Source organism: Vigna umbellata, chromosome 1 (assembly GCF_029865625.1).
Source record: "Vigna umbellata cultivar VRB3 chromosome 1, Vumbellata_1.0, whole genome shotgun sequence".
In the NCBI taxonomy this organism is placed as follows: Eukaryota; Viridiplantae; Streptophyta; class Magnoliopsida; order Fabales; family Fabaceae; genus Vigna; species Vigna umbellata.
The window spans coordinates 5864161-5885740 of NC_142165.1; the positions used below are offsets into that span (position 1 = coordinate 5864161).

A 21580-nucleotide genomic window follows, 5' to 3' on the forward strand; every position below is an offset into this window, starting at 1 on the left:
GTTTGTGGTGCTCTCAATGTTGATGATCACGGTGTTGGCAAAGAAGAAGAGGATGATTTTTTCGTGAGTAAATTGAAGAAGAATTAAAGGCGCATATCTGACATTACAAAAGAGATGAGGAAGGTGTGGAACCTGCTGACAAAACTAAATGTTAACTACATTGTCACTAACTATATCTGAGTTTAACTTTTAAATAGTTGTGGGACCACCAATGAGCACGTCCTCATGGAGAGTTTGAATGACATACAAATGACATGTTACTGGTAGAAGGAGTGCAGGTGGTCAATTTTTTTTGGCCCAACACTAACTAAGCACACCAGCTGACAATTGTAAGTAAAAGCTACATTGTAGGTTCCAACCAGAGATGTAAAGCTTACAACAGTCTTCTAAACTAACATGTTCAGGCGGATTCATAAGGAAATTGAATATTTTATTAACGTCAACATTTTACGTATCAAACAACTTCCTAGACTCGCTAACTATGTCTACCTTACCTAAATCAATCTTGTCTCTAACTACCCTCAACCCTAATCCTACACAGACAGCTAACAAATTAAAACCAACATCAGATCTAATTAAAAACCCACCCCTCCATTTCATCCATTTACTGCATAACTCACTTAAAACATTTCTATTTATCTTCACAGACTCATTCAACTGTGTGAACCATCCAAATGGTGTACCTGCAATTAACGATTTTTGTTCAAATGATAACTTCTTATTCAAACGACTGGTACGGCACGAATGCCTCAAAACAATCAATGAACATGTAAGATTAGGTAACCCTTTCCTAAGGAAAAACAAAAACATACATACCTTACTGGAATTACTGCAATCACCACATTCACGAAAACATACACCAACAACCTCCAGTCAAGGTATTCACAAAAACCTTCTTAACAATTACTTCACACACAACAGAGAGATTTCGAAATGCCCCAAATTAAACCCTAAACCCAATCATTCACAAAATTTCTATGCCACAAACACTTTATTCAAATCAAGAAACCCTAAACCACAAACACGAAAACTAAAAAAAAAAGAAGTTTCTTACCAGGACGTGCTATATCAGCCAGGCAGTGACGGATGGGACAAGACAATGAAATAAAACTGTGTCGTGCGGAATGACAGAGCACCTTGCTTGGGAGATGAATGCTAGGGTTCGTCAACCTACACGAACGAGGCACGACAAAGAAAGAGGATAATGGAAGAGACCTTCTTAAGAGAAGACAAGGGAGGTAAAGGTGTCACCGGAGTGGTCACCTTAGTGAAAGGAGATGAGGGAGGGACGACAACGAGGACGAGAGGACTGCGACAAAAAACCCTTTTAGCGAGAAGGTGAGGGAAGAACGAGAGGTTTCCGTGTGAAAGAAGGAGATGAAGGAAAGAGATGACTGGAAGTCGAAGTGGGTTTTGATTTCAAATGAACCCGCGCGTACCACTCTCTCAATTCCACCGTGGCTGAACAATACAAAAATGAAAATAATAAAGAAATTGATACCTAGGATGACACGTCACTGTGTCAAAACGGGATTATCATTTTCCTTCGAAATTTATGTAAAAAATTAATATTAAATTTATCCATATATATCATATGCCTTTTGAAGCATATATTAACACATCACCGCACTGTAATTGAAAGATCAATAGACATAAAAGAAAGTATCAATTATTTATCATATCATTGACTAACCATGCCATGATTTGGTGATACAGAAATACACATTGCTAACAATCAGTAGAACAAATGGGAGAGATTGTTCTTGAATGAAGATCATCAATTGAATCACAACGTTAATACACAAGAATCCAATAAAGTAAACCTTCCTAGAAAACAGAACAACTGAAGTAATTCCATTTGTGAGAACCGTTTCATGCACTCTTATATATACCTCTGAATGTTGCTTCCTGAAAGAAACAATTTCAAGAAAACAATTTGCTTGGAACACAAGAAAGAAAGGCAGAGCTAATTATGGAGTCTGAGCAGTTGATTCCTCCTTGGATCTATTCTCTTCCGAAGATGGCCGGTTTTCGGAGTCGGATTGCCGGATTTCTTCAATCATTCTCACTACTTCCTCCATGGTGGGCCTCATATCTGGAACCTTTGCCACACAGGCCATGGCAATTTGCAACATTTGCACCATTTCTTCTTCAATGTTTTGGTACCTCATTAGCTCAACATCAAAAACCTCAGCTGTCCACTCCTCCCTAACAACAGATTGCACCCACCTTGGGAGATCGACCACATCGTCACGTCCTGGAGACTGTTGCGGGGCTTTTCCGGTCAGCATTTCCAGAAGGAGAACACCAAAACTGTAGACATCTGACTTGTGAGAGTGCTTACGCGTTTCAATCACCTCAGGGGCGCGATAGCCTGCAGCTCTAGAAGGAGTTGCAGGAACATTCATTAATGGGGTCAGGCCAAAGTCAGAGATGCAGCCATCGTTATCTTGGTTGAGGAGGACATTTGAAGATTTCACATTTCCGTGAGTGAATTTTGGACCGCCAACTGAATGTACGTGAGCAATTCCTCTGGCAATTCCAACAGATATTTTTATTCGGGAGTTCCAATCTAATGGAGTTCTTCCACTTGCTCTGTTACCTGTCACCGAATTCAGATCCAATTTAACTCATGTACATATACCATAAGAAGTTGAATAACATCCACAGGTATAGAAAATGAGATTATCCAAAAGACATTCAAATATCATGAAGTTCAACACTATGTATACGTAAAATTCATGTGTAATATGTATAAACTCAAATACATAATAAAGGAAAACTAAAACAAGTTTAGAAGTTTTAACTGAAACAAGAGAAACAGAAATGCATACCATGCAAGAGGGTTGATAGATTGCCATTTGGGATGTAGTCATAAACCAAAAGCTTCTCATCCTTGGAATAATAGTAAGCTCGAAGTGGCACAACATTTGGGTGCTGTCCAACTCTTCTCACAATCTCCATCTGCTGTTCAAATTCCCTTTTGCCAACCACGACTTCCTTCAACCTTTTCACTACAACTGTTGTTGACTCTTCTAATATAGCCTTATATGCAGTACCATAACTACCCTTTCCAAGAACTTCAGCCGAAGCTCTCAGCAAATCCTCTAGATCAAAATTATAAGAACTGCCTTCAAAGAAAACCAACTTGTTCTTCTCAGGTTCTTGCACCCCACTTCCAAACTCTTCTTTTGGTTTGTCAGTTCTCCCACCACTAGGACCCTTGCCTTTAGTAGGTCTGGGGCTTCCATCATCTTTTTTCTTTAAACAGCAAAGAACAATGATGAGAGCTACTAAAAGTAATAGCACACCCCCACCAACTGCAATTGCAATGATAGCTGCCTTACTCAATTTACTTTTGTGTCTTGAAGGAGTTGGTGGGGCAGGAGTTAATGATGGAGGAGATGCAGGGGGGGCTACAGAGCATGGCCTTAGAGGTAATCCACATAGAGAGTTACCCTCAAAGGAAGAATTGGGGAAAGTCTGAAGAGCAGCAGGGATAGAGCCATTCAAATGGTTGTAGCTTAAATTCAAGTGCCTGAGCTTTGTGACATTGAGATTTGGTATCTCACCAGATAGGGAGTTGTTCTGGAGGTTCAACCTAGTTAGTTGTGTTAAGTTTTGCAATGTCTTTGGAATAGCACCGGTGAAGGAATTATATGACAAATCAAGTACATTGAGGTGGGTGGACAGTGAGGTAGGTATGTTACCAGAAAGGTTATTATGCTGAAGGTAAAGATATTGTAGAGAAGGAAGAGAAGAAATATCAGGAGGAAGACTTCCACTGAGTAGGTTGGCACGGAGGCTGAGATTTCTGAGTGAGTCAATCTTGCCAAGTGTATTGGCCGGAATGGTGCCGACAAGTCCAATTCCAGGAAGCCGGAGAGAAACAACACGGGTGCCATTTAGATTGCAAGTGACACCTACCCAAGATGTACAAATTGAAGTAGCTGAATTCCACTTTAGGTCACGGCGATGGGGGACAGAAGCAGCAAAATCAAGAAGGGCTTGCTTATCAGAATTTAAGTCAGCAAAAATCATAGGACAGAGAATAAGAACCATGAAAAGGAAAGGATGCACTCGAGGGAAGTAGAACTTCATGGCAAGTTTTTTGGTGATAAGGTATAAGATATTGATACATGAATTTGAAGCAATATCTGCCATCCTTCATATTTTCCTGGTTTAGCACCATGACCACAAATCATAGTTAGAATACAATAGCATAAAGAAGCAAGCACTATCAATTATAATGACACAGATAGTTCTAGTTAACTAAAAGGCACATCTGACTGAATCAACCAATAAATATTAAGGTAGTTGCAAGCTCTGAATAAGATCTTGCAATCTCTTTTTTCTTGTTGTAAGATTTCCATTACCATCAGGGATCTAATGGAGGAATAAACCTTTTGAGCTTACAAAAAATACTTAATATCAGAAACATACTTAATATTTTAAAAATGCCTAATGCAGCTTCAACTTTGTAGAGTAACAATCACAAACAACTGAACAACAGTAACCTAATGAAAACATGCCTCTTGGAGCAGGGTATATACATCAGTCACAATCCTTGCCTAGCGTAACTAGGAATAAGTGACAAAAATGAAAATAAAAAAGAACTATTACATGATGTTGAACGAAAGCAATAGCATCATTTTCAGTTTTCAACAGTGGATATTAAAAGATATCGAATGACAACTATACCCACTAGGAGAATATTCAAGTTACAGTTGAAACAAGCAATGCTCATACCTAAAGCATAGCTGCAAATCAATGACAAAGAGAAATGAGCAGTGAAGAAGATGACTACAAAATTGAATATGTTAAGACAGCTTGCTCAGGAAGGAAAAGGAAAATGTTTGGTCTATGAAATAACAAATTCCTCCTTAATTAGTATAAAGTCATTAATCAACTGGCTGGAACATTAACCATTTTTGAGAGACAGAAGCTTTTCAACAAAAGGTCCCATTAGAAAGCCAAGTAGATGAACCCCAAAAGAAAAAGAATCCCAGGATTTTAGCTGAAGAGGAATATGAAAGAACTCAAAAACAACATTTACTGTCAAATTAAGTTGTTGGAGTAGGTAATTTAGCTTTCTTGTGCCTTTATAGCTCGAACTAACATTTCTGCAGTTAATTCTCAGAACAGATTATCTTGCCAACCAGAAAGAAACAATGTAAGCTTCCTTCCTGCCTTTTTTTTCCTGCACGGAAGAGGAACTACCCGAATTTCTACATTGAATACAGATGGACGAATTATTAACCCAAATTTTGTTCACATACCATATTTAATGTATTGGGAAGGAAATTAAAAGACCACTGACAGTCAAAGTTGTTCAACAACTAAACTTTCATCAAAACAACAACTAAAAACAAAAACATCTAACACAAAATAAAAACAAAATCCCAAGAGTTCCCACCATTAAGAAGTAACACCCGCACATCAACAAGAAAAACACCAAGCACTGGCACCAGAAAGAAACCTCAAAACTCCCTTTGAAGCACATCCTTCGGAACCCAACCCACAATGTGCAACCCATTTGATAGTTTGAAGCCCATTAGTGGGTATTCATGAAAACCACTGAACCAAAACATCCCAGATCTGCAAACTAGCACTGAACCAAAACACCCCAAGAGTTTCCCTCATTAAGAAGTCACACCCCACGTGAAGAAGAAAAACACCAAGCACTAGCACCAGAAATAAACCCCAAAACTCCCTGTCAAGTACATCCTTGGAAACCCAACCCACAATGTGGAACCCGTTTGATAGTTCGAAGCCCATAAGTGGGCACCCATGAAAACCACTAAACCAAAACACCCCAGATCTGCAAACTAAGTTACTAGCACAAGTTAGCACGCAGGGACAAAGAAAGGGGTGATTTTTCAATGAGTAATCACCTGAAGGAAAGCAAAGAGGAAGAAGCACAAGGATTCATGGAACAGCTCAGAGCTTAAACCACAGGGCGAGATGACGCATTCACACTGAAGAAGCTGAGCTAGTTGCAGACTTGTACTGTGCTTCAGATTCTGAAGTAAGTAACAAATAATAGAGAATTTCAATCAGCGTAGCTCTCAATTGGGGCATGAAAGCTCAACACCACAGAGAATTTGCATGAAAATGGAAGGCGTTGAGGTTGAGGCTACTATAGGAGCTAGAAGAAGAAGTGAAGACGCATGGTTCATTAGGGAGTTCAAAATTAAAGTAAGAAAAGCTCAAGATTCAGGAAAGTGAGCCCTTTTACTTTAATTATTTATGTCAAAGTTGAAGATAATTATAAATAAAAAGCAAAGAGGAAACAAAAAGGTCGCAAAGGATTAAAGAATGGTTTGGCCAGCAGAGCAATGCATAACACACAGTGACAACTCTTCTTGCTTCTTGACTAAACCAGAGAGAGAAAGAGAGTGAAAAGTCAGAGAACAATGCACACAAAGCACTAAGACTATGAAACTGTGTGATAACTCCTTAAACGGCCAAGATCAAAAGTACTCTCAGAAAATAGCAATTGCACTTGAGAGAGGGGAAAGAAAGTAATTTTATGTTTTTCACCCAATCCCTATCATTCTTTACCTTTTTTTAGAATAATTAAATTGTATAATTAGAGAGAGGGAGAGAGATAATAAAAGAAAAATAGTGAATTAAATGTAATGTATAAAATACTGTTTTACTATGACAAAAATATGGATGCAATTTGAAATGAATAAAAATAAGAGAAAAATTGAAAGAGGGTTTTTCTCTAATTAGGAATTAGAGAAGTTAGGAAGAGTTCAACTTTGCTTTCTTTTTGTAATTTTTGTAATTGATTCTCTCCTTTCCATCTTAAGAAATTAGGTCTCTTTATTGGAAAATTTTTATACCTCACATCACATGCATGGACTGCCATCACATTTAATGGAATCATCCATTTACTTCTATCTGCATCTCATCTTCGTTAACATATTTAATTTTTGTACTTGTTACATTACCTTCTCATTTTCCATTTTTTTCTTTAACAGAAATTTTGCTTTTTATTTTATATGAAACAATTATATCTTCTATTTAGGATGGTAATTTTACCCGTGTACACAGATATCCGGATAAAATCCGCGGCAGGTAGTAACTATCCACGAATATTTACTATTTGTGATAGCGGATAGCGGATAGTATACTATTCGTTCCGCAGATGTCCGTTATCTGCAAGTTATCCGTAAAAAATGTTAAAAAAAATTATATATTTTTTAATTAAATTTAATTAAAAATAAAATAAAAATATATTTTATTAGTTTAAATTTAATTAAAATTAAATTTTAATTTATATTTAATTTAATTTATATTATATTATATTATATATATATATATATATATATATTTGTATTTTTATTTAAATTTTACTTTTAAAATGTATTAAAAAAAAATTTTGCGGATATCCGTATGTTTTAAAATATCCACGAGTATTTTTGAAACGGGTACCCGACGAGTAGCGAATACGATTTTATCTGACAAGTCAGATTGTAGATAACTACTATCCGTGTCCGATCCGATCTATTGTCATTCCTACTACTTCTACGCAGTTAACACAGAATTTATGGTGAATATTCATTGTAAGGTAAGTGATACTTTCAGAGAGAAACAATAAAACGAACTAGTATAACTTTATAATGATAATACAAAAAGAAAATTGCATTTCCTTTTCCTAAGTGATACTTATTACACAATCTTCTCTGTTTCGTTTTAAAATTATGCTCTTTTTTATTTATTTTTTCTGGAATATCAATTCATTTCAATGCTAAATATTTTCCATTTTAAAATTAAAAGAGTTATAAAACAAGATAGTCAAATATTAGTCAAAGTATTTGAATTAGTGATTGGAATATTCAAAGAAAAGAAGCACGTGGTATTTATTTCTTCATTTATTTGTCGCAGTGATGAAATTGATAAAACAAGATAGTCAAATAGAGTCTCTCCATTGAAATTTAATATGCTCATAATTTCAAGAAAATCAACCAAATATAATGGAAAAGACTTAAATGCTTTAAAATTTTGTTTAGTTTGTAGTTTGCCTTTACTCCTAGTGGACGAAGTTTTTTTTTTTCCTTTCTTTTTTTTAATTTCTTTAAGTGAGTATATAAGTTTTTAATATATTGAATGAATACGACCTTCTCTTTAATATAATTTTTAACAAGTTAATATAAACATCGACAACTTTATTACATTTAATATTTTTTATTAGGTATGATTATGAAAAGTATTGCACTACATATATGATTGAGAATATATTTCCATAATTACTTTTAATAAACAAAATAACAACAAATTGAAAGATTTATGTATAAATAAATTATGATTAGTTTATGTTAGGAACCGTGATGCTCATGTGAGGAGAGGTCCTACTGTCACTGTGAAAAAAAGTTATTTATTTATATAAACAATGTTGAGCCTTCAGATTTTTTATTTATATAATTTTATTTCCTTAAAGTAAATTCAAATTATTAATATAAAATAATAATGTCTATATCAGTCAACATTTTCAACGATGATTTTGTAAACTTACTTTCATATTTTAATTAAGGTTTAATACCTCTTTTGATCCCTCGAAAGAGGAGAAATGTTCAGAATTCGTCTTACCTTTTTTAAAATGTTCAAAACGGTCACAATTTTTGAAAAAATTGGTCAACTTAATCTTTTTTTTTACGGCGTCAAATTTCTAACGGTACAGCTGTCACCCTTGACAAAAGTTAATGACGTGTCCAGTTTATCTGACTCCATAGCAACCCTAATTCCCAAACCCTAGTTTCCTTGTGCCGCCAGCACCATGGGCAACCGTAGGCCGCCGTCAGCCACTCTGCCGTCTTGCCATAACCTCACCATCACCCAACACTAGCATCACCGCAGTAGACATCACTGTCACCAATACAGAACGCAAACACCAAAGTCGCGAGTCCTCCATCATCATCTTCGGCATCTTCCTCGACTTCCATCTCCACCATGAGACACTTTTCAGGTCGCCGTAGAGCTGCAAGGACCACCATCCACCATGACCATTGCAAGAGCACTCTCTCGCACACACCTGCAGAAACCCAAACAGAGAAATCCCCAATTCCAAAAATCTTTCGAAACCTAAATCACCGCCACAACTCTTCCATTCATCTCCTCGCGAGTTTCGCCCAACCTTGAGCTAGCCATCTTGCCTCCACCAGACCTAAATCGCGCCATCTCCCACTGCGATAAAAACCCACCGTGACCAATGTTCATCATCTTCTTCGCACAGTAGAACCATCGCGCCACACCTCCAGATTGCAACCTGCACACCATGATTTCTCCACCTTCGCAAACCGTGAGCACCTGCAAGAAAAGAAATCCAGACAGATATTCCAGATCCAAATTGCAATCCTGATCGCACAACCATAGTTTTTAAATCACGGCTTTAGGGAGCCTGAAACATGAGACGAGGTTGCGGCAAGACGACAGGGTGGCTGACGGCGGCCTACGGTTGCTCGTGGTGCTAGCGGCACAAGGAAGCTAGGGTTTGGGAATTAGGGTTGCCACACAATCAGATAAACTGTACATGTCATTAACTTTTGTTCAGGGTGGCAGCTGCACCGTTAAAAATTTGACACCATAATTAAAAAAAATTAAGTTGACCAGTTTTTTCAAAATTTGGGACCGTTTTGAACATTTTAAAAAAAGTAGGACGATTCTGAACATTCCTCCTCTTTCGAGGTACCAAAAGAGGTATTAAGCCTTTAATTAAAATGTTTAATAAATTCGTAGCATCTATACGAATAACTTATTTTTTTTAGTTAAAATTGTATTTATTGAAACTAATTTAACCGTACATAATTAATATATGTATTATAAATAATGTCTAAATATATATGAAATCGACGTGATTTAGTTCTTATAAAAAAAATTATCATCGTTTTGAAAATACTAGGTCTTTGTAAACATTCTTCTATGACTTTATATTTTAAAATATTTAAGACAAAAAGAATATTTATTTTAGAGATATTGAAAAAAATATCATAAATGTCACGTGCTAATAACTTTATTACAAACATTAACCAGCGTTACTTGTAGGATGACAACGGGTCGGGTCGGGCACGGATAGTGCCTACTAGCAACCCGACCCGACAAAAAGAAATACATCCGCTACCTGCACAGCTTAAAAAATATCCGTGGATATTTTAAAATTCGCGGATACCCACGAATACTTATAAATATTTAAAAAGATATATTTTTATAAAATATTAAAATAAAATTTAAATAAGGTTACAAAAAAATATATAAAATATAATATAAGTTAAATTAAATATATATTAAAATTTAATTTTAATTAAATTTAATCTTATAGAATATAAATTAATGTTAATTTTAATTAAATTTAACTTCATAAAATATAAATTAAATTTTTATTTTTATTTTTTGCGGGTAGCGGATATCCGCGGGTACGGATAGTATAATACCCACACTCGACCCGTTTATAAGCAGGTATTAAAATATTCGCAATCCGCAACCTGCGAATAGTAAATATCCGTAGATATTAACTATCCGTCACAGGTTTTATCCACGAGTATCCGCAAGCGCGAATTTTTTTCCTTGTAATAATAAGTTGATATTTTATTTAACATATAAGTAATTAAAGATAATTAGTAAAGACTAAAACCACAAATTTCAACTATAAAATGATAAAAAATATGTTTTTACAAAAATAATTAAAATTAAAAATTATTGAACTAAAAATATAATTAATCCATGGAAGAGAAAAAATAGAAATTTCAAGTAATCATAAAATATAATGTATAATAATAAGACGAAGTGATAGAAAAAGAAAACAATAAAATATCTACGTATTTCATTTAGATAAATCAGCTTCAACTTAATGTGTTGAACATGTATTATAAAGTTGTGTGAAACTTTATTTTTAAGTAGATTTAAACTAATAAGCTCAATTCATGTTCGATTGAGCTGTTTTAGAAAATCTATTTTCTTTGATTGTTGGTCAAATTCATTAAAGAATTTTTGAAAAATAAATTTATTTTCTTTAAAATCATATGAAATGTATATTCTGTTGAAAAGAAGTTTGAACGCAAAAATGTAATTTTAATGCAACAATCGATCATTAATGGTCCCCAATTTAGATGAGAGACTATGATAGAGAAATAAAATAAAATAAAATAAAATAAAAACAAAACTGTTATACTCTCTTGAGTGTTCCAAAGCATTGGATTCAATCGTCGATTCCTGTGAAAAGAAAGTCAACATGTTTTTTAAACAAAATCAGTTCGCATCTTCTACCAAATTTTGTCGTGTAATTTGTTCCTTTGTTCAACATTGAAAACAGAATAACAGAAGGTACAATCAGAGGTATATAAAGATGTATTATTCATGTAGAGAATTCAATAATGTTGAAAAAAAATTGCAAATGAATTTGTGCCAACATTTACTGAAATAAACCTATTTATTATTCACGTAGAGAATTCAATAATGTTGAAAAAAAAGGAGTATATAAAGATGTATTTGAGCGTATAGTATTTTTGTATGGAAGTAAGGGCGTGATGTTAGGAAAAGACAATGTTATATTTTATAGGAGTTGGTGAGAGAAAGAGAGAGTGAAATGAAAGCAAAGAAAGAAACGTTGATCTAACTACTACTCCTATTGTTTCTTTTGCCAACCACTTCCACCTATTTTTTTGGATCTAAATATTTATTTGTGGCCACATAAATAAATGAAGTTCATATTTCCAACACTAGTACTATGAAATACATAAAATGGTGAACTAAACTGTTCACAAATGGGGACGCAACCTCGATATAGGTTCGGAAGAAGACAAACAACCCATTAATCACCCAACCACTGCTTATAGTAAGTGATGTATTATCACAAAAGTCAAATGGAGTATGGTACCTCAAATTCAGATTATAATATAGATTTTACATTTTATTTTCCAACAAAATTATCTTATTCATATTATATATATTAATTGAATTTTATTTAAATGCTTAAATATATTTTTGGTCTCTTAATTTTTATTGAAATGTAAAATTATTCCATTTTCAAAATTTTGAACTAATTTAGTCACTCATTTTTATAGTGGTATGAATTTAGTTTTTATTTTTAGTTTTGTAAAGTTTAAAAATGTATCAAATATGGTAAACAACTTAAATTGTTTGAAACGTTAAATAAATTTAACAAAATTTGGTTAAAATAACTAAATTCAAGCATTTCTAAAATTAAGAAAATTGAAACAATATTTTGAAGAAGGATTAATTTCAATTTTCACTAAAGGGACAAAAATATATTTAATTCTACTTTAATAAAAAAAAAGTGAATAATGCTGTAAATCCATTTTAAACTTTTAGTTTATTTGAATTTTATTTAAATCAAAACTAAGCAAAGAAATAAAAGTGTATTTAAGTGGATTTTTAATTGTTTTTACTTTTAATTAGATTACATTTAAGTTTTATTTGAAATTAATTCATTGGCCAAAAGAGGTGGACAATGATACAATCGGTAATGTAGAAAAAAAATATGATTCACACAATTTTACGATTTTACTTTATTATCCTAATGACTTTATTGTACCACGATCATATGTGAGATAAAAAATGCTATATAAAATAATAGAAATATATAATTTTATGGGTTAAATCTTAATTTTACGATGAAATGATATTTAAACCATTATAATTTTAGAAGAAAAAAGAAGTTATTATATTATATTTTATAAGAATGTAACTTGATTTTACTTATGAATTTTACTTATAAGTGATCTACATACAAATTTTTATATGTAAGTAACTTGATTTTACTTATGAATTTTTTTTATATAGTCTACAAATTTACAGGTAGGTAATACTAATTAATCTTGTAGTGTTGGAAGATTTTTTTTTACAGTACTCAATATGCTAAGGAGTTGTAATTTATGTAGTTTGTTGAGGATGATTTTTTTTTATTGAAGTACGGTATTTTATTTAAACAACTAGCCACGTTTTATACTTAGTGTCTAAGACTTTATTAAGCATAAAGTTTAAAATGACTTATGGTAAGAAAATGAGTTTGTGATTCTTTTGTTAATAAGAGAGTTTCCTACTTCAATTATATAAAAAAAACTTTCAGCAAGACTAACTCTATAATCATCATATAAGGTATTTGCATTATTTTTTGACTAAGTACATCAACAATATATATTAGCTTTCGCTGGATGATAAGCTAAATGTAAGTTATAATTTTTCAATAATTTTGTTCACCTTGCCTCATGTTAAATTCTTTTAAATTTCAAATGCTTATCTAATATTCATTGATTATATTTTCGGTGAGAAATTTTTGTTATAAATTTTTGTTCTATTTTAAAAAAAATAAACTTCATATGTTATTTTAGAAAATTGACTACGTTATCATTTTTATTTTAAAAAGACAAGTTTAGTTAAATTGAATTTTTTAAAATATAAAAAATATTATTAAAACGACTTTAAAACACTTTTCTTTCATCTCTTGTTTGTTTGAAAGCAATATAGAATTCAAAATAAGCATGATGTGAATTTGAATGTCAACACCAGAGAATAACAGACATAATTGGTGTAAGCCTTTTGAAATTCATCAGAAGGGCATCTTATATGATAATATATGTAACCATATATCATATAATATATACCCACTCTCATTGTAGATTTAGAATGTCAAATATATTGCCATAATTTTATGCAATGATGCATAAGGACAATCATAAGCCACGTGAAAACCCTTACGTAAAACCAATTTCGTTCATTTTTTTTACATTGTTTACTTCAAAAGATAACAACGTCTGAAACATAGAAGAATACAATATTCAAATTAGTCATTATTCGTATTTCATATAATATAATAATATCTGTCAACAAGTTTAACTTCTGATTGTTATTAATGTCACTTGAGTGTGATTCCTAAATTGTATTTATTGACAGGAATTAAACTTATAAAGAGACGCCTTGTTTTTTTTTTCTTCTTAATATAAAACAACACAATACTCTCTCTATATACAGATGAGGAAAATATAAAACATATTATTAATATTTGTTTACATAATATTGTCACTATTCAATTATTAAATTATAATTACATATATTATCATTGCTTATGCCACTTTCTTTTAAAAAAAAAATTAACTAATAACAAGAAAATATTTAAATGGCCTATATTTTAATGTAAGATATCATTTCAACTTTGATAGTAAAAATGTTTAAAATATTAGGATACTGAAAGTTAGTTATTAGTGTAAAATATTAGTTTCTGATAGTTATTCACTACCATACTAAATATTCATTTATACTTTTGTTATTACAAAAAAACACATCACATCAAAATTGATTAAGATAATACAATTTATTTTTTTTAATACAGGGCAATGTAATTTTAAAACTGAAGTAATAGGAGAGATGTGTATATGATTTAAACTTTTTTTATTTTTACCGTTAAATTTAACGTAATAATGGAGGTTTGAATAATTCGCATAAAGTGTTAGACTTATATTCTGATATTAGTGTTGTTCAACAACAAAAAAGCATTTTAAAAAGTGAAAAATACTTCATATTGGTTCTCACGTGAAGGTAGTCAAATAATACAAATTTGAATATGCCACATATCTTATGTTCACTTATATTAACTATGAACATATCTTTATAGTATAATCGATTACTAATTTTGTTTATTTATATTGTTCTAATAATACATAATAATTTTTTAATTTTAATATTTAAAACACACATGAGCTACCATTTATTGAAAAGAAGAATGTCATTAAAATAAAAAATAGAGATTATATGGGAAAAATTAGTTTAATTTTCTTTAATATTTTCCACGTATGTGGGTTTTTTTTTCATATATTCTTTTTTTGGCTTAAGAAATTATATATATATATATATATATATATATGGATGGCAACGGGTCGGGTCGGCTACGGTAGTGTCTACTCGCAATCCGACTCGTCGGATAAAATCGTATTCACTAGGGTATTTGTTTAAAAAAAACCCGCGGATATCCGCAGATACCCGCAAAAAATAAATAAAATATTTAATACATTTTAAAAATAAAATTTAAGTAAAATTACAAAATATATATATAATATAATATAAATTAAATTAAATGTAAATTTAGTTTAATTTTAATTAAATTTAAACTAATAAAATATAATTTTATTTTATTTTTAATTAAATTTAATTAAAAAATATATAAATTACTTTTTTTTTTTTTTTTTCAGATACCGATACTCGGAGTAAATTGCCATCCATATATATAGAAAGAAATGTGATATGTATACTATTAGAATAAACAATTATATTTACACTTATAATTATCATTATTATTAGATAAAGATCACAGCAATAAAAATGATATCCTAATACCTAACTCCTTAATAACTAACATTATTTGGTGATGGTGTTCTTTTCCTCATAATATTCAATTATGATTATGAAAAAAGGAATTATTTATAACTAAACATAAGTGTGGATTATATTAAATGGGACAGCTCCCATCCTTTAAATCAAATCATAAGTTTGTAATGATAACTAATCTTCCTTCAAACACCTTTTCCATTCAAGCCAATTAATTAATATAATATTTGGTGTAATTTAATAATATTACATATAACATTTTCTACATGGTCAATGAATATCAGAATTATAACTTATTAGTAAATTTATCAATTTATTTACACCAAACTCATGTTATTATTTATTTTCTGATAAAAAAGTACTATTGTTTTTGACAGGTCCTGTGATTTTGCTCTTTGTTTTTAGTGTGGTCTTGTTGGAGCATGATCCCCACAATTGCAATGATGCATTTTTGGGGGCTAAAGTAGAGACATGATTAAAGAGTCGGAGCTTTAAACTCGTTAGGTTTTCTCTATTATTGACCATTGCTATCATTCAACATTCAAACAAAACTAGCACAACCTTTTTCAGCTTCCGTCGTCATTGTAGGTTTCAAAAATTCCAATAAGTACGTTAAAAAAATGCTATTATTGTATGTTATTCAAATGCTATATTTTTTCAAACAAAATGTTGCTCAATTAATTTATGATATCTCATCCACATCCACCATATTTCAACACTTAAAAAAATATTTATACAAACGCATATGTACTATTGGTCTCAAATTAAATTTTCACATTAATAACAAACATCTCACAGTGTGAAAATTCATAAGTAAATTAAATGTTCATATATATGTAAATTATACATAGACATATTTATATGTAATTTCATATGAAATTATTTGTAAAGAAAATGCATACAAATAATTTTGTAGGTAGCTACTAATTGTTAATATAAAAGGTAAATAAAAGAAATAGGATGCTTGGAGAGAAAACACTCAAAATTTATCATTCAAATAATAAAACAAATTATTTATAGTCATTTACACCGAAGCAAAACGGTTGGATCACACATTAGAGTGTGATTCCTAATTTATTGGAACTACCCTACAAAATAAGAGAAAGTTCTGCAACAACCAAAAACATAACAAATAAATAGCTAAAACCCTTAAAAGACCCTGACAATCCCTCCCTTAAACTAATGCATCTACACTAGTTATTCCAATCAAATTACGAAGCCTCTTAAACTGGTCCAACTTTAGAGGTTTTGTCATAACGTAAGCTAACTGGTCTTGAGAGCTACAAAAGCTTAACTTGATTACTCCATCATTCACCAAGTCCCGAAGAAAGTGAAACTTTATATCTATGTGTTTACTTTTTCCATGAAATATTGGGTGTTTGGAAAATTGTATTGTAGAGCTATTATCACACAAAATCTCAACTTTAGTCTTAGTTTTAAGCCCAATCTGTTCTAACAATCTGTTAAGTCAAATACACTAACAAGCACATAGAGCTATTGCTATATATTCTGCTTTTGTTGTAGATAAAGCTACCACATTTTGCTTCTTGGATGCCCAAGAAATTGTCCCTGCCCCTAGCATAAACACATACTCAGAAGTGCTTCTTCTATCATCCAAGTCTTCGGCATAATCACTATCTGAAAAAGCTAATAGTCTTAAACTATTAGTCCCCTTCTTGTACCAGATTCTAAGACCAGTTGTTCCTTGGATATACCTCAGAATGCGTTTTGCTGCCACCAATGTGTTGTAGTGGGATTAGTCATGAATTTGCTGAGTAAACTCACTGTGTACATTAAATCTGGTCTAGTGGCAGTCAAATAGATCAGACTTTCAACTAGTTGCTTAAACAAAGTTTTTTCAACACTTTGTTTCTCTCTATTCTTTGTCAGATGAGTCCTTGGCACCATGGGATTTTTCACAGCCTTGTTATCCTGCATTCCAAAACGTGATAGAATTTCTAATGCATATCTCCTCTAACAAATAAATATACCAGTAGAATATTGTTTAACCTTAATGCCAAGAAAGTGACTCATTATGCCCAAATCAAACATGTCAAAATTAGTCATCATGGACTGCTTAAATTCCTCACACATAATTTCATCATTTCTAGTGAATATCAAATCATCAACATATAAACTAACAATTAAAATTTTATCTCCCTGTGATCGAGTGAACAAAGTGTGTTCACTAGGACATTTCTCAAATTTTTCTTGTGCAAAGTAGGTCTCAATTTTGTGGTACCAGCCTCAGGGTGCTTGTTTGAGGCCATACAAAGCTTTCTTCAATCGATATACCTTCTCTTATTCTCCCTTTTTAACAAAATCTTTAGGTTGTAGAACAAAGACATCTTCTTTTAACTCTCCATTAAGAAAGACACTCTTGACATCAAGTTGAAACACCTTCCAACTAAAGTGAGCAGCAGTTGCCAAAATTAATCTAATGGTATCCATTCAAACAACAGGAGCAAAAACTTCAATGTAGTCAATCCCGTGTCTTTGTGCATATCCTTTTGCTACAAGCCTTGCCTTGTGTTTTTCTACCTTCTCTTTTGCATTTAATTTCGTTTTAAAAACTCATTTAACTCCAATTGGTGAAACTCCTTTTGGTAGTGATGTGAGTTCCCATGTATGATTCTTCTCTATAGCTTCTACTTCTTTCATCATAGCCTTTCTCCAATGTGTATTCCTAACTGCTTCTTCAAATGATGTTGGGTCAATTTCAGTCACCAACATGGCTGCCAAATTTTCTTCTTCTGGCAGACTTGCACTTGTATCATAGTCTACCAACCACCTAGGTACTCTTCTTACCCGTGCATTCCTTCCTTGAGATGAACCGGTTGGGTACTGTCAAGGTTTGTACTGCTGCCTTCTTCACTGTTTTCACTTGTATCAACATCAGCTACTATTTTTCCTGCTATTTTTTCTGCTGCAGTGTCATCTTCTGCTGCAGTATCATTTTCTGCTTCATAAATTATCTCTTCTTGCTGAGTTTCTGGCTTCAAACTACTCCAGTCCCAACTTTCTTTTTCTTCAAAAATTACATCTCTGTTAATGACCACAATTTTTATGACTAGATCATACAATCTCCAAGCTTTGGACTTATCATGCCCAGAAAAATACATTTTCTGCTTTTGTCATCCAACTTCACTCTTTTCTCTGATCTGGGATATGTGCATAGGCCACACACCAAAAAATTTTGAAATGTTTCACCACTGGTTTCTTGTCGCTCCAAGCTTCTTCTGGAGTAACATCCTCTACAGCAACTGTTGGACATCTGTTCTGGATATGCACACATCATTTGACAGCTTCTGGCCAAAGCACCTTGGGAACATGCTTCTCTTTTAACATAGAAGGAACTGCATTCATAATCGTTCTATTCTTTCGTTCGATTACACCGTTTTGCTGAGGAGTGTAAGGGGTGGTTAATTGTTTTCTAATTCCTTATGTGTGACAAAATTCTTCAAACTCATTAGAGAGAAAATCTCCACCTCGGTTAGTACGTAAGCAAAGTATAGGAACTCCTGCTTCCTTCTCAACTTGTGCCTTGAACATCTTGGACTTCTCTAATGCTTATGATTTTTCATGCAAAAAATATACCCAAGTCTTCCTAGTGAAATCATCAACGAATGTTAGAAAGTACCTTTTATTGTTGTTTGAAACTGGTTGGATAGGTCTACATATGTCCGAATATACTAGTTGTAGTTGTTGAGATGCTCTCCAGGTACTGTGGCTTGGAAATGAACTTCTGGATTGTTTTCCAGCCAAACATGTAGAACATGTTTTCTGCGGATGGACTAAAGCAGATAGGCCTATCACCATTTCTTTTTTAGCCAGGATACTCAACGCTTTGTAATTTAGGTGGACAAAGCGACAGTGCCATAAATAAGCTTCACTGGTTTCTAATTGAAGAAACAGTGATTGTGTATGAGTCATAGATGTTGTAACATAGAACATTCTACTCCCACTCATATGGGTTTCCATAATCAAACCCCTTATAGAGTGAAACACCTTGCAGGAGCCATATGAAATTATAATGGCTAAACCTTTTTCTTGTAGTTGTCCAATACTTAGCAAATTATTTTTGAGTTCAGGAATATAATATACTTCAGTCAGTACCTGGGTGATGCCATTAACATGCATCCGAATGCTACGTTTTGCTGCCACCATCATATGAGTATCATTGCCAAGTTTTACTGTCTTGGAATATTCTTCCTCCGAATTTAGAAACCATGCTTTGTTTCCTGTCATATGATTGCTACAACCAGAATCAAAATACCATTGTTCATCCTTTTGCATTTGTTGCTCCTCATGTGCCATTAGGAGAATTTCCTCTTCATCATTAAATTCAACATAGTTGGCTTTATTGTCTCAATCAGGGCATTCATATTGGAATTTCCCTAGCCTATGACACTTAAAACACTCAATGGTGGCCTTGTTGAATGATTGTCTTCCTTTTCCTCTGCCACGACTGCCTATAAACCCACCAAGCTTCTCCTCTTGAGTGCTTCTGCTACTAGTGTGCTCATGGGTTGCTTTGAGCACATGTTCTTCCTCTTGTACCCCGATCATTCGTTGCTCATGCACCAATAGACTCACATGTAACTCATCAATGGTGAGAATATTAATGTCATTTGACTCTTCTATTGCGCAAACGATGTAGTTGAATTTAGGGGTTAGAGATCTTAATATTTTACTCACCACAGCACTCTGTTCCACTACTTCCCCATTGGACTTCATTTTACTCACTATAGTCATGGTGCGACATAGAAAGTAGTCCACTTTTTCTCCTTCTTTCATGGTGAGTAGCTCAAATTCTTTCCTCAATGCTTGAAGTTGTGCGTGTTTCACTCTTGTAGACCCTTGATACTTATGTTTCATAGAATTCCAAATTGCCCGTGATGTACTTTTGTCAAGGATAGTCTCCAATATTTCCCTGTCAATTGATTGAAAGAGAAAATTTTTGACCCTCAAGTCATTGATTTGGTTGCCTCCACAATTCCCTTGTGAGCCTCACCACTGGATCCTGAGCCAATTACAAGAGTAGGTATACCAACCTCCACAAGACTCCATAGTTCCTTGCTCCTAAGGAAATTCTCCATGGTCATTGTCCAAAAGTCATAATGACCATCAAATTTGGAAATGGCAGGTTGCACAAATTTTGGAGTTATCATTTTACTAAGAGGGAGATGGAAGAAATCACTCACTCACGGTTTGGATCAGGCCCCTTATGGAGCTCTAATACCAGTTGTTAATCTAAAAGGTAAATAAAAGAAATAGGATGCTTGGAGAGAAAAAACGCACAAAACTTATCATTCAAATAATAAAACAGGCCATTTATAATCATTTACACTGAACCAAAACGATTGGATCACACGTTAAAGTGTGATCCCAAATTTATTGGAACTATCCTAAAAAAACCCTTAAAAAAACCTGACACTAATAGTTTTGTACATAATTACGTTTATATAAATTCGTATACAATTATATAATTCTGCATTGTGATTTAGTATAGAATAATACCTAATCTTATTTGGTTTTGACGTAAAATACATATTTGATGAATAATTGAGTGTCGATAGTTTAACAATATATTTTCATTTAATATTGAAACAAAATTAAGATTAGAAAAAGTTCCTTACAGAGTTGTTGAGGAAACGAGTTAATTAAATGTTCCCAATAGTATAAAACATGAACATTTAAAAAAGAAAAAAGTTAGGGTGCATTAATGAATGATTCTTGGGAAATTGTAACTTTTTAATGTGAATTGCAGATGTGACGATAAATGAAAGATCAATGTAATTATTTTATAGGTATTTCTATAAAAATTAAGAACATGAAACAGATGCAAAAATTAATTTATTTTTGTTGCGTGAAGTGAGTGAGAGCTAGAGTGACATGGTCCTCCGAGCATGGACCATGGTCCCCTATATTAATTATTCCGGCTTAATACCCTATGTCCCCAGTTTTGCTCGAAAATGTCAAATTAGTCCATCCTTTAAAAAATTCGTCAATTACGTCCTCACTTAATAAAATTTGCATCAATGAAATCCCTTCCGTTAAATCCGTACAAACAGCGTTACTTAATAAGAGAGAAAAATAATTAACGCCGTTTGTACGGATTTAACGGAAGGGATTTCATTGATGCAAATTTTATTAAGTGAGGACGTAATTGACGCATTTTTTAAAGGATGGACTAATTTGACATTTTCGAGCAAAACTGGGGACAAAATAGGGTATT

General features: G+C 32.6%; 2 protein-coding genes across 2 annotated transcripts; both read right to left on the bottom strand.

Annotated features, from left to right (window-relative positions):
• Positions 1 to 1647: 1647 nt before the first annotated feature.
• Positions 1648 to 6441, bottom strand: LOC124821159 (putative inactive receptor kinase At5g58300). Its single transcript, XM_047293018.2, has 3 exons — positions 5895 to 6441; positions 2835 to 4177; positions 1648 to 2602 (listed from the first exon to the last, which is right to left on the bottom strand). Exons 2-3 carry the CDS (start codon positions 4162 to 4164, stop codon positions 1971 to 1973), a joined length of 1962 nt encoding a protein of 653 aa, XP_047148974.1. The 5' UTR covers positions 4165 to 4177; positions 5895 to 6441; the 3' UTR covers positions 1648 to 1970.
• Positions 6442 to 19710: 13269 nt separating this feature from the next.
• Positions 19711 to 20513, bottom strand: LOC124821163 (uncharacterized). The gene is made up of 2 exons (XM_047293020.1): positions 20331 to 20513; positions 19711 to 20208 (listed from the first exon to the last, which is right to left on the bottom strand). Exons 1-2 carry the CDS (start codon positions 20511 to 20513, stop codon positions 19711 to 19713), a joined length of 681 nt encoding a protein of 226 aa, XP_047148976.1.
• Positions 20514 to 21580: the final 1067 nt, after the last annotated feature.

Coding starts and splice junctions, on each gene's coding strand:
- LOC124821159 (XM_047293018.2), bottom strand. CDS start 4,164: ATGGCAGATATTGCTTCAAATTCATGTATCAATATCTTATACCTTATC. Junction 2,603..2,834: donor TCTATCAACCCTCTTGCATG/GTATGCATTTCT, acceptor ATTCGGTGACAG/GTAACAGAGCAAGTGGAAGA.
- LOC124821163 (XM_047293020.1), bottom strand. CDS start 20,513: ATGATAACTCCAAAATTTGTGCAACCTGCCATTTCCAAATTTGATGGT. Junction 20,209..20,330: donor CTCACAAGGGAATTGTGGAG/GCAACCAAATCA, acceptor ATGAAACATAAG/TATCAAGGGTCTACAAGAGT.